The following is a 19117-nucleotide window of genomic DNA, read 5'->3' as shown; positions in this document are numbered from 1 at the left end:
GGAGCATAGAGAGATTAAACGTCCAGAGTAGGCAATCCCGGAGCCTGGAGGAGACTTCCAGGCTCCCATAGGACTCTCGTCCCGGCCTCCCTCCTGCCGCCTCCGTTCTCCACCTGAAACACCACCGCGCGCGCGCGCGCCTGTCCTCCAGTGCGCATGCGCGCTCCACGCGCCCCGCCCCGGCGCCTCATTGGCTCCTGCCCTGAGGAAGTCCGCGGCGTCGCCTGTTCAGGTCCGGCGAGCGAGAGCGGTGGCATCTTCCGTCCTGCTCCGTTCCTGCCGCGCGCCTCTCTCGGCCAATCAGCGGACGCCTCTCTCGCCCCGTCCCTGAGGTAAAGCAGAGCTTAGGGGCGCGAAATCTCGCGAGATTTGGGGCTGCGTCGCGGGACCTGTGCCCATGTGCAGAGTGCTTTCGCGTTACCCACCCCTCCCCCCAGCAGCTGGAATCCCGCAGGGTGACAGTCTGGGCCCTGCCTTCGGATGAGGGCGTTTCCCTGCCCAGGGGCCGTTAGTCTGGGGAACTCCTCGCCACAGGGTGTGCTGGTGGCGCCCGGCCTGGGCCCTTCTCCATGTCTTGTGGCAGCTTCCTGCCTCCATGGCCTCCCTCTCTTGCCCCACAACAGCCCTGTGAGGTAGGCCAGGCTGAGAGAGGCAGGGTGATGCCCTAGTTCCTCCCCTTCTCTTGTCCCCACAACAATCCTGCAAGGTAGTTGAGGCTGAGAGCGGGTGACTGGCCCTGGTTCTTCCCCTCCTTGTGCCCTCACAACAGTCCTGTGAGGCAGCTGAGGCTCAGAGAGGCAGGGTGACTGGGCGATGTCAGCCAGGAAGTTTTGTGGCTGAGCAGGAATTTGAACCTGGATCTTCCAGGTCTACTCCCTGAACCCCCCACCATCCTGGTTCCTCTCCTCCTTTTGTCCTCCCAACAACCCTGCAAGGTAGGCAAGACAGAGGGTGACTGGCCCAAGGTCATTCAAGAAGCTTTGTGGCTGCTGAGTAGGGATTTGAACCTGGCTCTTCCAGTCCCAGTTCCCAAACCACAGCACCCTCCTGGCTCTCGGTTCCAAGGGTTCTGGGCTCCAGCCTGTTCTTGCCTGTCACTTGCAGTTTGAAGGACAGTAATTTTGTCTTTAGAACTGACAGGTGCGTTGAGCATCCAGGGAAAGTAAGGAAGCCTCGAAGTGGCCTGCAGCTGTGGCACCCCCAGGCTGTGTGGGACTCTTGTCCCCGTCTCCTCGTGCATCTGCACCCTCCTCCTTGCAGAGTCCCTCTCTCTGCCTGTCCCAGCTCCTATCTGCAGCAGGTTTATAGCCTGCTTCATTCTGCAAGAGCCTCACTAAATATATCCCCTGTGAACAAGATGGCACTGAAATGTGCTTAAGAGCAAATAGGATGGTTCACATGCTGCCCTGGGGCTGTGCTATTAGATTACCAGCCCCTGAGGCAAGGTTTGGCCTAGGAGCTGCCCTGCACATAGTGCACGTGCCTGCTCTGGAAAGCAAATACTCCTCAATCAGCTTCTAAGGCCACTGTAAACCCACCCCTCCCTTATCCAGGACGGCTCAAACAACTTCATGTTTCATCTGGCTATTGTCTTTTGCGCCTCTATAATAGTGCTGTGGCTTGACTGATTTCTACTCCCCCCCCTCCCCCCATGGCTCAACTATGTTGAGTTCTTGCTCTGTTTTAGTGCTTGATGTTTTAATGTCTTTATTTATTTATTTAAAGGATTTTTATACAGGCTTGCCTCTATATCTTCGGGGGTTCTGTGAAACTGAATACAGGTGAACGGCTCTCCTGCGGATAAGTGAATCTGCAGATACAGGGGCTCCCCATACCGCTTTTCTAAAGACACAAAACAGTGTGCAACAAAAAAAAAGGTCATGATAAAATCAGAATAAAATCTTAGAGTAAAAACCTTAAAAAGGATAAAAGAGTAGATAGCCGATAAAATAAAAAGATTGAAAGCATAAATATTTAAGTTAATGTTTTAATAGCTTGTTATGCTTCCCCTCTTTTTTTTCTTCTTTTATTATGATGCATTGTACATTTATTATGAGCTCTGTAGGCCACTTTGGGCATTTGCTTCAGGATGGGAAAGGTGGGGTGTAAATTTTTTCTAATAATAAGAATAATAATAGCTTCATACAAATGCTAGAGAAGGGTGGCCACATTGAACCAAAAACAGTGAGTCACATGATTCATACCGCACTTTAAAGACATATTTATGATAACACAAGCTTTTTAATATGGATGATTACTTTGGTTTAACAAGCACATTTCCATGTTCTGAGATTCCTGCCTGCCTTGGTCACCAGGAAGGGGTGCTTTATATGCAAAAGGACCAGGGTGTGCCAAAACCCCCAATATCTCCCCTTAGGGTTGGAAAAGAGCTCCCTGCACTGAAACCCTGGATTCTGCCAGACCAAATGAACAATACGATTTAGGTGGATAATCTGACTAGATCTAAGGTTGCTTCCAATCTGTTTTGTCTCTATAGGGAGCAAATCCGGAAGAGCTCCAGTTCAGGCAGCAATTTAGGGTGCTGTCTGTCAGCGGTCTCCTCGTACCTCAGGACGGGCAGGGGCGCCTTCTTTCCCAGCCAGGAAACTTGCCTCCTCTCTTCATTTATAGAGAGATGCTAGCTGGGAGTTAGCTTAGTTTAGAGCAGCAAGCTGGAGTCCTTCGCCCTCAGCAGATCTACTTTTGAAGCATCTGCTGTTAGGAGCAGGCAGTGAGGAGAGAAAGGAACAAGTAAGGACACCTTGCTCCAAGTCCTGGGAATAGAACCAGTTTGCACACAGGTGGCCTTGTAATCTGTAGGACTCTCCTATCTACAGTACTGTATGCTGAGGTGCTTGTATTTACTGGATATTCTGTGCGAATTGTCTCTGTCAGCCTCACAGAAATCAAAGGGAATTGTCTGCTGTGGCAAATGATTGGGCTCAAATTGTGCCTTTTTAAGAGAAAATAATGCAGTAGATTATTATTGTGCTAGTGGCATGCTGGGTCTTGTATCATCATTATCATCGGAGGCATACAAGATAAAGCAGAATGTATTAATAGGCTTGCTGAAATCAGAATTTTAAACTATATATATATATATATTTTTTAATTTATCTTCTTTTTCCTTAAATGTTGTTAGCCCATAGTGGCTAAGCATAATAAAAACAGTGTAACCAGTAAAATAAATAAAATACAGGGAAAAAAAATACAAAACTGTGCTGCAGTTTTAAAAAAAATTATTGGTTTTATCCTGTAGCTGAATTCTGAGATTCTCCTGCTGTTTTGAGACTGAAAAACCACACAGGACTGTACTTTGTACTGTATTAGGTCATTAGACTGCAGGTGACAGTACAAGAGGGCACTCTGTCCCTGGCATTGAAGTCTATAACAAATTTCATTTGCTGCCCTTTATCTTGTTTTTCAGTTGCAGTTAAGCCATTTCTGCCCAACGTGGCATATACGCAATAGGGATGAAATGTGCAGAAGGGTTAATTTTTAGGGCTTTCAGTCTTTTTGTTGCTACATCAATACCATAGTTTGCTTAACTTGAATCTCTTTTGAACCATGATGGGTTTTTATGTTCTTTCAGCTGTATGATTCTTCCAACATCAAATTCATTTTGCTCCTTAGAATCCATTAATGGTTGCAATATGACGTATAGTTTATTCAGATACTTTAAAATTATAAAATTAAACCAGTGGTTCCCAAAGTCTTACTCGGACTTTGGGAACCCTGTCTTTGGGGGGGTGGGGGTGGGACAACAGCAATGCAATCACTATGATTGTGCAGCTGCTGGACAGGGAGGGGTTTTTCACTTACCTGGGGGTCACTATGGCTACCTGGAGGGTCTGGGGAGCCTGCTACCCTCTCTACAGCCCCCCTAAGGCGTCAAGATGTAGGAAAAAACTGGGAAAATCCCACTTCCTGTTTCAGGATGAAAACAGGAAGTGGGTTTTTCTTCTTTTTTCTACATTTTGAAGTTTCAGGGTGGGCTGCAAAGGGGGTCCTAGGCTCCCCCGACCCTTCAGGGAGCCATAGTGACCCCCAGGTATGTGGGGGAGAAAAAAGCCACCCTGCCCAACAGCAGAGCAACTGTAGTGATCATGTTGCTGCTGATTTCTGGGCTGTTCCCCTTAAAGGGGAATGGCCCTGTTCAAGTTTCCCTGGTGGGTCATGACCCACCAGTTTGGGAATTACTGAATTAAACCTTAAGGAGAGATTATCTATAAAGAATAATGTTGCATTATCTGTTTCTTTTCATCATTTAATGCTTTCTCTGTGGCAGTGTATTGTTCAGAATATTCTGTGTTTAACAAGATAGGTTTCATCATGCAATTCAGAGAAACAATGTTTTATTTTTCATAATTTAAGTAATTAAGGCCTAAAACTTTGCCTGGGAGTAAGGTCCATTGAACTCTACAGCTCCTACTTCTGAGTAAATCTGTTTGGGCCTCATTGCACACAAGACTTGCATTTAATTAAAACAATTTCTCAAGAACTCAGTGTAGTTTTAAAAATCCTTGAAATTAAAGATAATGAACTGTCTAAAAAATACTGGTTCGATATTGCAGTTTTAATATTTAATCTTAATGTTGACCTGGATTATTCTTTAATCTACCTTTAATATTGTGTCAACCTTGTGTTGGTCAAACATTTAGTTCATTGTTCATTGAAGTGAAGGCAGAATGTGATCTGAAGACAGTGCTTTGGCACATCTAAGTGGCCAGTGAACATCCCAATTCCAGTCAACCAGTGTTAACTCACCTGATTTGTGGACTACATTTTGTGTGAATATTGCTGCAAGGGTGATTTGTGATTTTTAGAATGAAAAGGATGAATGGTCTGACTGGATCCTGAAGACAAATATTGACTTTGATTTGTAGTAGAGTGAACTTTGTACTGGAGGTGACAGACTAGCATCCCTGAAAATGGAAGAAGAAGCACTGACTGAGGCGGCAAAATCCACCCAAGAATCTATCGTTAAAGAAGAGGTAGACTCTGTTTTATTTCCAGCATGCCATTTCTTGTTCTCCTCAAATGCAGTGTTTGTGAAACAGTTGTGAAAATGTGGAATATTTTCTTCATATGGTTTAGCAGGACACTTTCCCTTCCTTTGGAGAACTTGCAAGTGCAAATTTTGTCAGGATAGAAGTTCTGATATTGGGTGTTAACACTATGCAGTGTGTTGTGGGTTTTGAGATGAGGTATTTCTGAAATAGGGAAGCATATGCATTGAAGTGTTACAACACGAGTGTTATACAGTATGTTTTAGTTTAGGATAATCATAATCAAGCATAGCTCAGTACCACTTATGGAACTCCTGTTCTCTACTGTGACCTGGATTGTGGCCGAGATGTCAGCTTGCAGACAGTACAGTGACATTAAAAGTAGTCATGGAAATTGGTGGTTAGGCTTCTGTTGTTTCTCAGGATCATGCGGCAGGGTCTAATTAAGACGTTCTGTGGTATCCCACTCCTCCAAGGAGCTCATACGTGAGATTCATTTTATCTTCCCAACCACCTCTTTCATGGACAGGACAGAACTGAGTAAGGGCCCAATCCTATCCAACTTTATAGTGCTGGTGCAGCTGCAATGCAGCCTTGAGGAAAGGGAACAAATGCTCCTTTACCAGGAGGAGGCATCCATGATTGCACCCTCACTGCAGGATGCAGCGCAAGCCCCATTGGCATGGCTGTACTGGTGCTGGAAAATTGGATAGGATTTGGCTCTAAGTATGCAGTGTCTGTTGGAAAGGCTGCTTAATAATCTAGAATACTACTGATGCTTATTCTCAAGCTTGCTTTTATTTGGTGCTTTTGGCTCTTGCTTGCATGTTTCTGCAAATGTCCCTTCTTACTATTTCTGTCATGGAACATTAGATGGCCTGCATAATATCCAGTTTATGAACCTCTTCCCTCTTGCCTTTGGTTGCAGAAACCAACCATAGTCCTTTGGCTTCTAGAGCAAATCTCCTGTGACTAACTGGGGTAAATGATTTGCCATTTGTGCGCTGCAGGGGATCACAATCTCTAGTCATCTGTATTTTTTGTGTAATATTTGATTGCTTAATCATCCCTCATGGTCTGGCCTTGTTCGGCTTGGTGACCTTCTAAAATGATTTTCTGTCCACATTTGATCTGAAAAACACACACACTTTGTATTGCATTTGTGGTGGAAGGGAAATTTTATTTATTCCCCATTAATAGCTAGGCAGGTAATCTTAATTTAAATTCACCCTGATTCAGATTAGGCCTGGTTCTCATTTAAGAAAATGGAAATGGAGGACATGCTTATTTAATGCAGGCATTTATTTGTAGCTATTATTTGAGCACGTTCTCCAAATGTACCTGTTTGATTGCATCACAGTTATCTTTCTCTTATCCTTCCTTGCTTGCTTCATCTTTGGCCTCTTAATTTTTGCTGTTTCTTTTATCATATTTTATGGTTTTCTTTCTTTCTCTGTGTAGCTGGAGTTTCTCCTCCTAAGATCACGAATTAGTGCTGTGGCTGAATGGGCTCCTTCCATTCTCTGGCCAGGTTTGCTCTGTCAATAAATTGTTAGTGACACTTTCAGTCTCAGTTCTCTTCTACTGTTTTATATACTATCCATTAAATTCACTTATTTCTAAGCTTTAATTTCCAAAGTGTTGCAAATTAAAATTGCATACCTTCCCCTTTATTAACAGGTGGAGACAACATAAGAACTGCATTGCTGGATCATATTAAGGCCTCTGTGGCTCGGCCCAGCATTCTGTTTTCAGCTGAACCAGTAGATCCTGGTTGAATGCTTATGAGCAGGGGGTGAAGGTGATGGCCTCCCCCCCCTCCAGTGTTTGCTCTTGTATGTAATCAGCAAAAAGCTCTAGGGCTGTGTTTCTCAACCAGTTGTAATTGTACCACCCATGGTACTTGAGGTAGTGTCTGGTGGTACTCGCGAGACCCCCAGACCCCTGCTGCCTGGCAACAAGACCAACAATACAGTGCGACAAGCAGCGATAGCAGGCTCAACTTGGCAGGCAGAGCTCCAGTGTGTGCTTTTCCTATGCTCAAAAAACCCTCCTGTCCACCCTCTTATCAGTGTTTATCACATTGCGTCTGGCTTCCCAATTCGAGCATAGCTGATGATGACATCATTACCACCTCTGGTGGTACTTCCAGTAGGTGAACCATGCAAAGTGGTACATCAGGGGACAAAAGATGAGAAATGCTGCTCTAGGGCCTGGCATCATTTAGGATGTACAGTTGCATTCTTAATCATCCCCTGTGTCTGCAAATGTGAAGAGACCTTATGACTGTCCACCAAAAATGCAATAGTGAGCAGAGGGTTCTGCTGAGGAATTGGCCATTAAATAGATTCTAACAAGCTTACTTTAGCTATTAAGGGGAGCTGAACTGATGAAAAGAAAAATCTTGAAAAAGCGTCTCTTGAACTTGGTTTTGTACCATGCTTTCTTTAATGGGCACACTTCTTTCTGTTTGTGAATTGATGTAATATAAACCCATTCGTAATTAGCAATTCTATATTAATTTCAACTGGCAGAAACAGCACAAACCCATCATCTTCACTCATGTGTGGGTTGAAGTTCTAGCACTATCGCTAGAAAGTAGCTCAAGTGAGAAGCACCAGTGCTAACATTCAAAATGTTTATTTTAAATTTGTAGATTCAGTCATTTAAAAAAACAAGTTCATGTTTGTAAAGAACCCTGCTAAGGTCAAATGACCCTTTTCCAAATGTGCATAAACAAAATGTAGAAGGCTGTCTTTATTCTGAACATGGATGTATCTGTCAATGTTCATAGTAGATAGTTCTTATGTTAGTTTACTATGCATAAATACTTTAGTAATGCCCATCCCTTTGGTAAGGGCGAAACAAAGGTCCTTGCTAATCTGTAAGTAAAATCCTGCCAGTGTTGAAATTACAGGAAATTTTGCTATTGGCATCAGAATTCCATCCTAAATGGGATTAAATGTGAAAGTGTTGCCAGTAGCGTAACTATAGGATGGAATTCTGATGCCAACAGCAAAGTGGTTCAGAATTGGCATCTTTATGGTGGCAAGTTTTCCCTTGTTTAATTGATGATTTTTTTTTCCTAGACAATTGCACAAAGAAAATGGGTGAAACTTGAACAGACAACTTACATTGATCCTACAGGTAAAACAAGGTAATAATTTCCTCTCTGTGACTCCAGGACTGTGAAGCTATTTCCTAAACTATTGGTTTTCAAATTGCAGTCTGGGGCACCCAGTGGCATCTCAGGAGCCCATCAAAGAGGTGGTAATAATGGCATGTTCTGTTTGGGCAGGATAGTGGTGAGACCCATTGTTGTGGCTAAATTGACTTTGGATGTTAAATTGTATCCCAGAATTTTCTTCAGCTTTCAGGAGTTTTGTTGCAAACAAGATGTGGACAGGGTGTGAGCGTAGAAAGTTTGAAAACCACTGTCTTAAACAACATAACCATACAGTAGGGCAGAGATTCCTGAAGTATGCACATATCCCAAGGGATGTGTGTGTGAATTTATTATCTTGTGAGATTATTCCAACTGCAAGCATAGCACTTGGAAACTCAGTTAAACAAACACGCGGTTTAGCCCTTCCTCATGACTTAAGTAACTTTTGCGTGGAGTGTGTGACAACTGGTTTGAGTTCCCCTTAGGTTGGAAAAATAACATTTTGCTAATTGTTTTTTTGTCTTGTTTGCTTCCTAATGCCCAGGGCTGTATGTATGCTGCAGTTCTTCTAGAACAGAGAACAGGCCACAGTACATGGTGCTGACCACAGAAATTAGCTTCCTAAGCATCTCAGCCTCCATTTAATATTGGACAGAACAAGTTTCTTTCCGTTGATATGGCAACAAATCTTGGAAGTCAGAAGAGAAGCTGAATAAGATTTCCAGTGTTCAGAGAGCAAAGCTTCAATGCCCTGAATAACTCCCTGATTAGCTAAAGCAGAATACACAAAATAAGAAAATTCACAGAAACAGCTATTCAAAGACAAGAAATTATGCAGATTAAATAATTTGCATTCCTTAGGCAAAATGCAGAGTTTGCCTTCTGTGGTTGCAGAACTGGGGCTGAGATTGCAAGATTTTTCTAATATTTTTAGCACAGAATAGACTCAGTTCTGCTTCTGCCTTGAGGTCATTGTCATATAGTAGAAAATTATTCAGAGAAGGAAGGCAGCAAACACTGTGTTTAAGAATATCCTTAGGCTGGGCTAGGAAAGTACTGCCTGCATAAGGAAAGGATTGAAAACCCATTTTGGAATTAACACACTTAGATTTTTTTCCCCTCTTTCTTCCACACTCAATTTAAACAGAGTTTGGGAATCTGTCAAGCGCACTACCAGGAAAGAAGGGGTTTCTGCTGATGGTAAGCAACTTCTTTGTTTGTCCATGTCAAAAATTCATGTGCTATTAGTGAATTTTGAGAGAGACACCTAAAGGAAACTGTCCATGTCCTGAACTCACTGTGGACAACATGGGACTCCCCTGACAAGTAGCGTAACCAGAGGGGGTGAGGCGCAGTAAACACAGCAGGCACTGCAACTCCCCGTGGAAGTGGCTCCTCCAAGTCACTGTTGGAGCCACTTGGGGCAGCAGTGGCAACATGCAGGCAGTCTGTGAGTGATCACCCTTTGCTGAGAGGGTGTTGGGTGCATTATAGGTTGTGTTCTCTTCAGATGAACAGGTCAGCACCCTGTGTGAGAGGAGGCTGTGCCTACAACATGTCCCAGAATGTTCTGCCACACCAAATGTTCCAAGTTGACACAAGAAGTATCATTGACCTGAAGGTAGAAGGCTATAAAACAGGCAGTGTGAGAGGGTTACTGATCTTCATCTGTTTCCATGCAGTCTCGTGACCCTGTTTATGCAAGTCTGTTCTGTGTGTTGGCAGGTGTTGCTGTTATTCCTGTGCTGCAAAGGACTCTCCACTATGACTGTGTTGTCTTAGTGAAACAGTTTAGGCCTCCCATGGGAGGCTACTGCTTGGAATTCCCTGCAGGTAGGCAATTTACCTGCCTTGTGTTTGCCCTTTTTCAATGAGAACCTTACTGTCTTCTCCAGCATGAATGTACACTTGGAAGTAATCTGGCAGTCTTCAAATCTACCCGCTTTTAGAGAATGCTTAAGATGCCGTTGCATCCTTGGAGGCTGTGCATAGGTTTCCGACTTTATCTGAAGTAGCACCTAATAATGGATGAATTGAGGTATGAGTGTTTCTTCTTCATCCTGCACATGTCCTGGCTTCCCAGTGCAGGGAATATGTACCCAGGGAATATACAACTATGTACCAATTATATTCCTATGTGGTTCCAACTCTCAGTTTGTAGACTGTAACCATTTCAGTAGTATTTGGATGGAAGCTGTCCACATTAATGAAAAAGATATGAGGTTGGAGAGAAAACAGGACTTCTGACAGTCATAGATTAGGTGTGATGGACATCACCTCCTCCCATGGGGTTAAAGCCACATCAAGAGGGGAGGTGTACAGCATGGTGGCACATCCTAGGGGACAGATCCAGCTGAGGGTTCTTTGCAGAAACAGAAGTTTATTACAGTCACTTGGAGTGGTGTTCTTTATGTCATGGTTCAGTCCATGCCCTTCTGTCACACTCCCCTAGTTCCCTTCACTTGGGGAGTCTTCCAGAGCTGGAGGGGTTTAATATGGCCTAGGCAAAGAGGCTGCCTGACAAGAATGGCTCTGCCCAGCATGGAACACCTGCCAGGCTGGAGCAGACAGGGCTTTACCTATTGCAGGGGCTGGCTAGGACTTTGGCAGTGGTCTTCATGCTCCAAGATGTGTGAGATGCCGAGGACTATGTCACTGCCCCCTCCCAGCCACCTGTTTCAGGTTTGTTCGTTCCTCCCCTCTTGTGCTGCTTCTCCTCGTTCCCTGCTTCTTCACCCCCATCACCCCCCTGTTCATCCCTCTCCTCCTTTGGAGCCAATCCCCCTGGCCATGTGCTTCCTCCATCCTCTCTTGCCTCTGTACTACCTGTTTCCCCTGTCTACTCCCCCTTTGACGTTCACCTGTTTTCTTGAACTCCACCCTTCCCTGGTTTCCTGTCCCGCCATGCCTTCATCATTTCCGGTCATGATGGGAACTCCCAGGTAGCCTGAACAGCTATGCTGTGTGGAGTGATGAATCAAGAATTATAAACAAACAATTTAGACATTGTCAGATTTGCTCAGTAGATCTTCTCCAAACTGCATTCAGTTCTACACTTCAAAAAACAGTGTAGCGGAATATATGCTTCCTCCAACTGGAGAAGGAAGCTCAGTATGTTTCTTGTGGAAGAGGTATAGAAACCTGCCCTGCTGGCTCCTTGGAAAAGCTCTACCCAGTCTCACTGATGGTTTCACAGACACTGCCTCAAGTTTTAAACGTCTCCATCCAAATATGATGGTTTTAAGGCTGCTTTTTTCATTGATTTAAACGGATTCCGAAATCCACTCAATTGTCTTGCAGTCTGTGTGTCAAATAGTACCAATTCTGTGGTAAAAAATTAATGTTAATGTGTCTTGGTGTCCTTGTGAGAAGCTTGGTTTTTTTCTGTAGAGGTGATGTATTTCAGTAATTAAAGCAGCTGTCATTGCAGCCAAGAAGAGTTTCTTTTCTTCCAAGCCTTGTGAATGACTCTGCCCCTCTTTTGAAGTAACTGCCCACTGTTCTAATGGGATATTTACCTTGTAGGTTTAATTGATGATAACGAAACCCCAGAAAATGCTGCTTTACGTGAGCTAGAGGAAGAAACGGGATACAAAGGGGATATCCTGGAATGCTCCCCAGGTATTCTGAGTGTCTTTTGTATGAACTGTTTGAAAGCAAATGAGAATGAGAATTCTTGCAGTATATACTTTGAATGTTCCAAGTGTGTTGCATATATTGACTACCTCAGCAAACATCAAATGGTAAAAAGCACATTCAGAAGAATGAGATGGCATTTATTGTAAGGGATAAATAAATCCAGAATGAGGGTGCAGTCCAAAAAAATGCAGCTTTCCAAACACCAGTGCAAGGAATACAAGGTCTAGCAAACTCTAGCCATGCTTGTATCAAGAGAGCACATGGCCTGGCTGCTGCACGACAGCTTCAGGTACTGCTTCAGCGATGAGATTGCGAGAGTCCCTGCACAGTGAAAAGGGTATGATGAGTATTGGGGGGGGGGGTGTGTTCAGACTATTTCCACTAACTCCAGCAAGACTTTTGGTGGTTGTAGGTATCTAGGCTGTCCGGTTTTGGGACTCCCTCTGGTATGCTGGAACGGATGTCCCTGGGGTCTGGCATCAACTCCACAGTGTCCCCAAGTGCTCTGTGGCTCAGCAGATCTGTGCTGTATTCCTGACTAAGTAGTATATTCCGATCCAGAGTCAGTGATGTGCCATGTAAATTTTTTGACTGAGTAAAACAATGTTTTCCAAACTGTCATGGCACCTGAGGGCACCGCGGCAAACTCACAGGGGCACTACAGGGTTCCCTGGCAGCTTCTTCTTCTGGCTCTCTGAGGCACCACCATCTTGGCTGGCCTGGGAGTGTCGGCTGCTAGAGCGGGGGGAGTCCTGGGGGCTAGTGCCGCAATAATCAAAGGGCACTTGGACCTGGTAAAAGTTTGAGAACCACTGGGGTAACATTTGCCTGCATTTCAGTTTGGTAGTCCCTGCTGTGGACATTTCTCCAGATGCCTGGTTTCTCGTTTCTCAAACTGATTGTGCTGCAAATCTTTCTGTAGCTTTGTGCTTGGATCCTGGATTGACGAATTGTGCCGTACACATTGCCACAGTGACCATCAATGGAGATCTTCCCGTCAATTTGAAGCCCAAACAAAAGCCTGGTGAGTTCATTGCTTGATGTCATCTTTTTCTCTTCCTGGTTTCAAAATAGCATTGTCAAAGTCAAAAAGTTCCCATTCCATGTAATTAGGGTTAAATAAATGTCCATTGGTCTTGGCACATGTTCTTTGCAGACCAAGAGTGACCTACGTCTACATGATTGGAAAGCATAAGAGAGTGCCTGTGACTAGTCACCAGAAGCCAGTCTACATTTTATGCCAATGGTTCTCAAACTCTCAGGGAGAGTTTGAGCTGCAGTAAGTGTGTGCAGGGGCGGGGGGAAGGCAGCGATGTGATCCGCTGGATCACGTCACTTTGGAGGGGCGCAGGGGCTTGATGCAACTTACCAGAGCCTGCACCAGCCTCCGAAAGGCTCCCCATGCTGCAAAGACCCTCAAAATTTTGATTGCGACCACTTCTGGTAAGCACAGTAAGCTCTGCACCCCTCCAAAGCAGCACAATCTAGCGCATCCCTCCACCCCTTAAGGAGGCAGAGGCCAGGACTTTCTGGCTGGGGCTTCACAACGCCCTAATTTGGAACCATTGTTTTATACACAATAAAGTGGCGACATCTTTCTGAACTATACCATTTTGGGGTACAGGTGTTATGTGTCCTGTGTGACTGCTCCCCCTGTGTAAAAAGCTCCTTCCAAATTTTAAACTAGTGCAGTGGTTCCCAGACTTTTCAGCGCCGCAATCCACCTCACCCTCCATGGTTAATCATGACACGATGCTCCTAGTCATGCCTCAGAGCCTTAATGGGAGGCCCTGGGTGGCCCGTTCTGGGTCACGCCAGGCCAGTGACCCACTCTGTTGGTCTCCGCAGCCCTCAGAATGGCCTGCAGAAGTGATCAGAAGTGACGGCTGGTCAAATCAGAAGTTGTGTCTGCAAATGGGAAATCTGTTCCGGTCGCTTCTGTTGGCTATTCTGAGGCCCGCAAAGGCAAATAGTGGGCTTCCAGGCTGGCTGACCCAGAAGAAACTCCCAGGACCTCCCATTAAGGCTTATTCATTACCAAGAGCATTGTGTTGGGAAGATGACACATGGCATCTCAGTCCACCGCACATGGGCTTGTGACTCACCAGTAAGTGGCAACCCAGTTTGGGAAACACTAAACTAGTACATTAAGGAGAAGCCAGTCTGAAGCATAATTTTGCTGAGCTAGGATTACATGCAGGAAACATTTTATGTAGGGCAGTTTCAGAGATATGACCTCTCCCCAGCTATAGTCGTACAATTTGGAATCATGCCACCTCTTGAGAAGAACCTGTCTTCTGCCTATGGGACACAAGCAGAGTGTTGCCTTTCCCCTCATCTAGCCACGTGCTTGTCCTAGTGTGGTGTGTGGAGAGTAAACGGAAGTCGTAAGTTGTAGACTTCCAGGGTCAGGAGTGAATGGAGGGAAGCAGCTGCTGTTTTTCTGGGAGGAAGAGGGTCTCCGTGGGCAGCAAGATGGGAGAGTTTGCAGCAGCTGAAGATTTGGGGGAGTGGGAGGTCTGTTTGTTTTAAGCCAGGGGACTGCATCATGGCTGCTGGGGAAACAATGGAGCTGATCTCCAAAGTATCCATCCAGAAAGACATGGAGCTGTGCTGAACCCCTGGGGTAAAGTTATGTGATTGTGGCTCTCAGACACATGATTTAGATACATGACTTTTGGACTTGGGAACATGCCACCCTGCTATATAAATACAAGTAAATGAGTATTGCCTTACAGTCAATACAATCATAGAAAACCAATGACCCTCAGAGGCTTATTGATAAGTCTGCAGCACGCATTCCCTTTAAGCCACTTGCACAAATTGCCATTCAGACAATCTCTTTTCTCCTGCTTTGATACGTAGCAGTCTTACCACTACCAGATGAGCAGCAGTCCTAAATCTAGCTACACTGAACAAATCAGTGCTTAGGATGGGACTGCAGGCAAATTGCTTTAGTGTCATCACCAAGCAAGCTACTTAAACAGCGTTGCAGTTATATTGTTCAGCAATGAAGTCTAATACCATAATGCCAACATTCAGGATCTATCCACTCCTAACACACTTTCCCTTTATGCTTTTTTCCTATATACAGAGGAAGGAGGTATGTTGTATGTTTATGTTCACTATACAGGAGATCACAGATAAGTATGCTAGATTTTTTTTCATGTGTTTTTTGTAATTAACAACAATTCTTTCATCATTGTGATCAATATTTATCTTTCTGGATTATCATAAACCAGTATTTTTCAGTGACATGCTTTCAAACATGCTGAAGCGTTTGTGTTAGTGGGGGAAGAATACAAAAGGAGTTTTTAGTACTATTGCTGCTAAGAAGGTTCCCCCCACTGACAATAAGCTGTAGCAAAGGGTTCTTTCAAGCTTTCGGCAGTAATATTTGCCTTAGTTTTTTTGTTTTATGCAGTAGAGCATGGTATTCTTGCTCCTAGTGGGTTTCAGGATTTCCAGGTGTTAGCTTAGTTGTATTTTTCTTTGTTCCCTTGATGATGCTCTACAGAGTTTAGGGCAAAACATTGGGTTACTATCTAGGCTTGGTGAGCGTGGCCTTGAAACCTGGAGAAAATTTCTCATTAGGTGATGACTCTGGCCACAAAAGCTGTAGTTCCTATATTAAAATAAGAAGCTGGCTTTGTGCAATATATAGCATGAAGGATGTCATGATTTATTCTCTTTTTCCCCCTCAGAATTTGTGGAAGTTGTTTCATTACCCAAGAATGATTTAATGCAGAGAATTGAGGGTAAGCACAGTCTTTGAAGAAAAGCGTCATCAAAAAACAAAACTTCTCAGGATTCTCAAATTCTGAGACTTGTCATGGGGTTTTCTGATGGTGAGGTCACTTGGTTGAATAGTATGCTAGGTCCTAATAAGAGACTTCCAGTTGCAGGCCGTCCGTTTTCCAAGCAGCAATGCTTTGTCACAGTATCACCCTCCTGAAAAGGCCAGCACACTGTTTTGCACTTCTCATGTCCTCCCAAGCTTTTGGAGTACATGGATGAGGCAGGATTTGAACTCTGCTCTGTATGTCAAGAAGACTAGCTAGAACTCTTCTCCCTGACATGCTCATTTTTCTGGGTGTCAGGTTTTTTCCTGGGCAGCATTCAGACATGCCAACTGTTCATATGTGGTTCAGCCACCACAAGCTGCATTATGCAATTCTGCTGACCCCGTAGTTGTGCTTCTGGGGGGAGGGATTCTGCAAGTGCAAGTATTGAGAACGTGTGCTCCTCTACATCGACACCACAACAGTTTTTAAGCCCTGTGCTTTTGTATGTTTGTCTTAGGACTGGACATCATGGTAAAATTTGAATGTTCATACTCATATTTATATAACTTAAAGGTCATACCTCTTTGAATTGTCCAAATTCCTGTACTTTTAAGCCTAATTCAATACAGGTGGGGCCTCAGTATCTTTGAGAGATCTGTTCCTGGACCCCCCTCAGTACTGAATGTCATGGATAATGAAACTGCTATCTTTACCCCCTTAAGCCCTCGGAAGGGCTTCCCTAGGCCTCAGAATGCCTTAAAAGGCATAAAAACGGGAAACCGGAAGTGGCATTTTTTTTTACCTCTGTGGGCCATTCTGAAGCCTGCAGAAGCAGTGGGCAGACATGTGTTGCCTCTCTGGGCTTTAGAAAGCCCTCTGGAAAATCCAGCTCCAGTCCCCTTTGGAGGGCTCAGGTGGTGCAGTCTCACTCAATGTGGGTTCAGGGAACCTGCGTTGATCCAGATCTGCAGATAAACAAGCTCCACCTGTAGTTCAGAAAGTCAAGTCTGCCTTGTTTGAAACATTCTTTTCATGGTGGTCTGCCACCAAAAGTGTGTGTTAACTGCTCTTTCCATGTATGATCTGCTAAATGGTGTGCAATGTAGCCGTGGCTAAACAGCTTGACTCCAGCCAAACATAGCTCTGGGAAGGGTTCTTCCCATGCATTCTGGCAGACCTCAGGTGAGAGGAGAACTTAGCCATTCTGGCAGGTCGCAGATGGAGTTTTTGGCAACAGGTGTACCTAAATCGAACCAAAGTCTCAAATGTTATGAGGCCCATAACTTCAACTATATTCAGCACATACAGGAAGGCTCCAAACTTGTTCATACAACTTGTGTTCTTTGGAACTTTAGGGTTAGCCTTGTCCTGCGTGTACTTGCCTTCCAAAAAAATTTTTTTTTTCCAGAACTGGTGGCAGAGGAGCACCTTATAGTGGATGCGAGAGTGTATGCGTATGCCTTGGCCCTGAGGCACGCAACAGATAAGCCATTCCAAGTGCCATTCATGAAATTTTAAGACTGCGAAAACTTTGCTGTTTTGGAGAACTTTCCTGTATTGAGTTAAAGATCAGCCACGACAGCATCTCTCTCAGGAACATAGTCAATGGCTTGCAACAGTAATTCATTAAACTGTGCAAAGCAGATAACATAATTGACCCGTTTACTACATTTCTCGTAATTCAGCCTCTGTATCTGATTAACTGGAATGGTTTGAGAAATAAATATTTTACTATCTGTCAATGTGGGAATTTCTTGGAAATTCAACATTTGAGTTTGAATCGGTGTAATGCAGGAAAGTTGGTCTTCGGGGAGGGGGGGTTGATGTTTATTTGAAATAGTTTTGTAAGTCACAATTGATGGCATCGTTTTCTTTAAGTGGAAGGCTTGAAATAAGGCAACAATCTCTAAATACATTACTAAAGCAGCTGCTTAGGTCTTGTAATTGGCTTCAAATTGTAGAGCTATTACCTCTAAGGATTTAATTGGCACTACCCTGGAAATTAAGTGGTTACAGCACAGAAGTTAGACCTTCCTTCTCAAAGATACTAGCTCAAATTTCAGTTTTATGGTTTTGAAATCTAGGTTTAAAACCTTGAATTATCCCCTACACAGTAGAGAGCAAAAGCAAATGATATAAATACAAAAGCATGGTTTGTTTTTTATAAAGCTAGAATGTCATAATTACTACCATAGGTAGGCATTATGACCCTCCCTACAATTTACATATTCTTGTGTAGCCCCAAAAGGTTTGTCCATGTTAGCCCTTCCACCTACTTGGCATAACCGCTGCTGTGCAAGCTTTCAGGCAGAGGTCTTCCACCAACCTGAGATTAGAATGTATGCTGTATAGGCTGTATATGAACTATATACATGGGCTGTAAAGAATTATAGCTTCTGCTCCCTTTAATCTTCACTAGTGAGTCAATGAGCAAAAGACCCGACCTATACAACCACAAATTCAGTATTTGATTCCTGAGTATTGCAGATCCTATGGTTTGGATCATCTGAAGGACCCTACTGTCACAGAAACCTGTCTGTGAAGACGTTTTCTCAAGGTCCTTCTCTAGGGGCCCCTAGACAGCACCTATCTTGGGATAGCACATTTATTGAACACCTTCCAGAGTGGACTAGTTGGAACCATCTCTCCTGTTCTTCTGATGACCATTAATAGTACTGTTCTTAATAGAGTCAGTACATTGTTTAACTGCTTTCATTTTCAGCTTCTTTTGGTGAGTGGTTTTGTAAGCCACTTTGCTGGGGATTGAAAAGGCATAAACAGAACTGAGTGCAAGGGATTGTGACACTGCAGCACTGCAAATAAGTGTAGGGCAGAACACATGTTGCACTGGAACAACCCAGCATTCTGAAACTACTGTGTAAGACTCCACACTGCAGTCAGAGGTCATAGCAACACCCAGTTCAATTCATAAGAACATAAGAACATAAGAACAGCCCCACTGGATCAGGCCATAGGCCCATCTAGTCCAGCTTCCTGTATCTCACAGCGGCCCACCAAATGCCCCAGGGAGCACACCAGATAACAAGAGACCTCATCCTGGTGTCCTCCCCTACATCTGGCATTCTGACTTAACCCATTTCTAAAATCAGGAGGTTGCGCATACACATCATGGCTTGTACCCCATAATGGATTTTTCCTCCAGAAACTCGTCCAATCCCCTTTTAAAGGCATCTAGGCTAGATGCCAGCACCACATCCTGTGGCAAGGAATTCCACAGACCGACCACGCGCTGAGTAAAGAAATATTTTCTTTTGTCTGTCCTAACCCGCCCAACACTCAATTTTAGTGGATGTCCCCTGGTTCTGGTATTATGTGAGAGTGTAAAGAGCATCTCCCTATCCACTCTGTCCATCCCCTGCATAATTTTGTATGTCTCAATCATGTCCCCCCTCAAGCGTCTCTTTTCTAGACTGAAGAGGCCCAAACGCCGTAGCCTTTCCTCATAAGGAAGGTGCCCCAGCCCCGTAATCATCTTAGTCGCTCTCTTTTGCACCTTT

At 44.3% G+C, this 19117-nt stretch overlaps 1 protein-coding gene across 3 annotated transcripts; it reads left to right on the top strand.

Moving 5' to 3' along the window:
* Positions 1-222: 222 nt before the first annotated feature.
* NUDT5 (nudix hydrolase 5) lies at positions 223-17341 on the top strand. 3 transcript variants are annotated; one of them, XR_010794755.1, is made up of 9 exons: positions 223-332; positions 4887-4994; positions 8099-8166; positions 9323-9375; positions 9901-10008; positions 11701-11796; positions 12737-12838; positions 14909-15572; positions 17008-17052. XR_010794755.1 is itself a non-coding variant. In XM_066634281.1 (9 exons), exons 2-9 carry the CDS (start codon positions 4932-4934, stop codon positions 17115-17117), a joined length of 654 nt encoding a protein of 217 aa, XP_066490378.1. In that variant the 5' UTR covers positions 223-332; positions 4887-4931; the 3' UTR covers positions 17118-17341. The 3 variants fall into 3 exon arrangements, 2 of the variants coding, with proteins under 2 accessions (XP_066490378.1, XP_066490379.1); XM_066634281.1 differs by having other exon boundaries at positions 15519-15572; positions 17008-17341; XM_066634282.1 differs by lacking the exon at positions 223-332 and adding an exon at positions 357-632 and having other exon boundaries at positions 15519-15572; positions 17008-17341.
* Positions 17342-19117: the final 1776 nt, after the last annotated feature.

This window comes from Tiliqua scincoides, chromosome 7 (genome assembly GCF_035046505.1).
Source record: "Tiliqua scincoides isolate rTilSci1 chromosome 7, rTilSci1.hap2, whole genome shotgun sequence".
Taxonomy (NCBI): Eukaryota; Metazoa; Chordata; class Lepidosauria; order Squamata; family Scincidae; genus Tiliqua; species Tiliqua scincoides.
The sequence above is the reverse complement of the archived record's forward strand: the minus strand, read 5'-3'. Positions and strand labels throughout refer to the sequence as shown.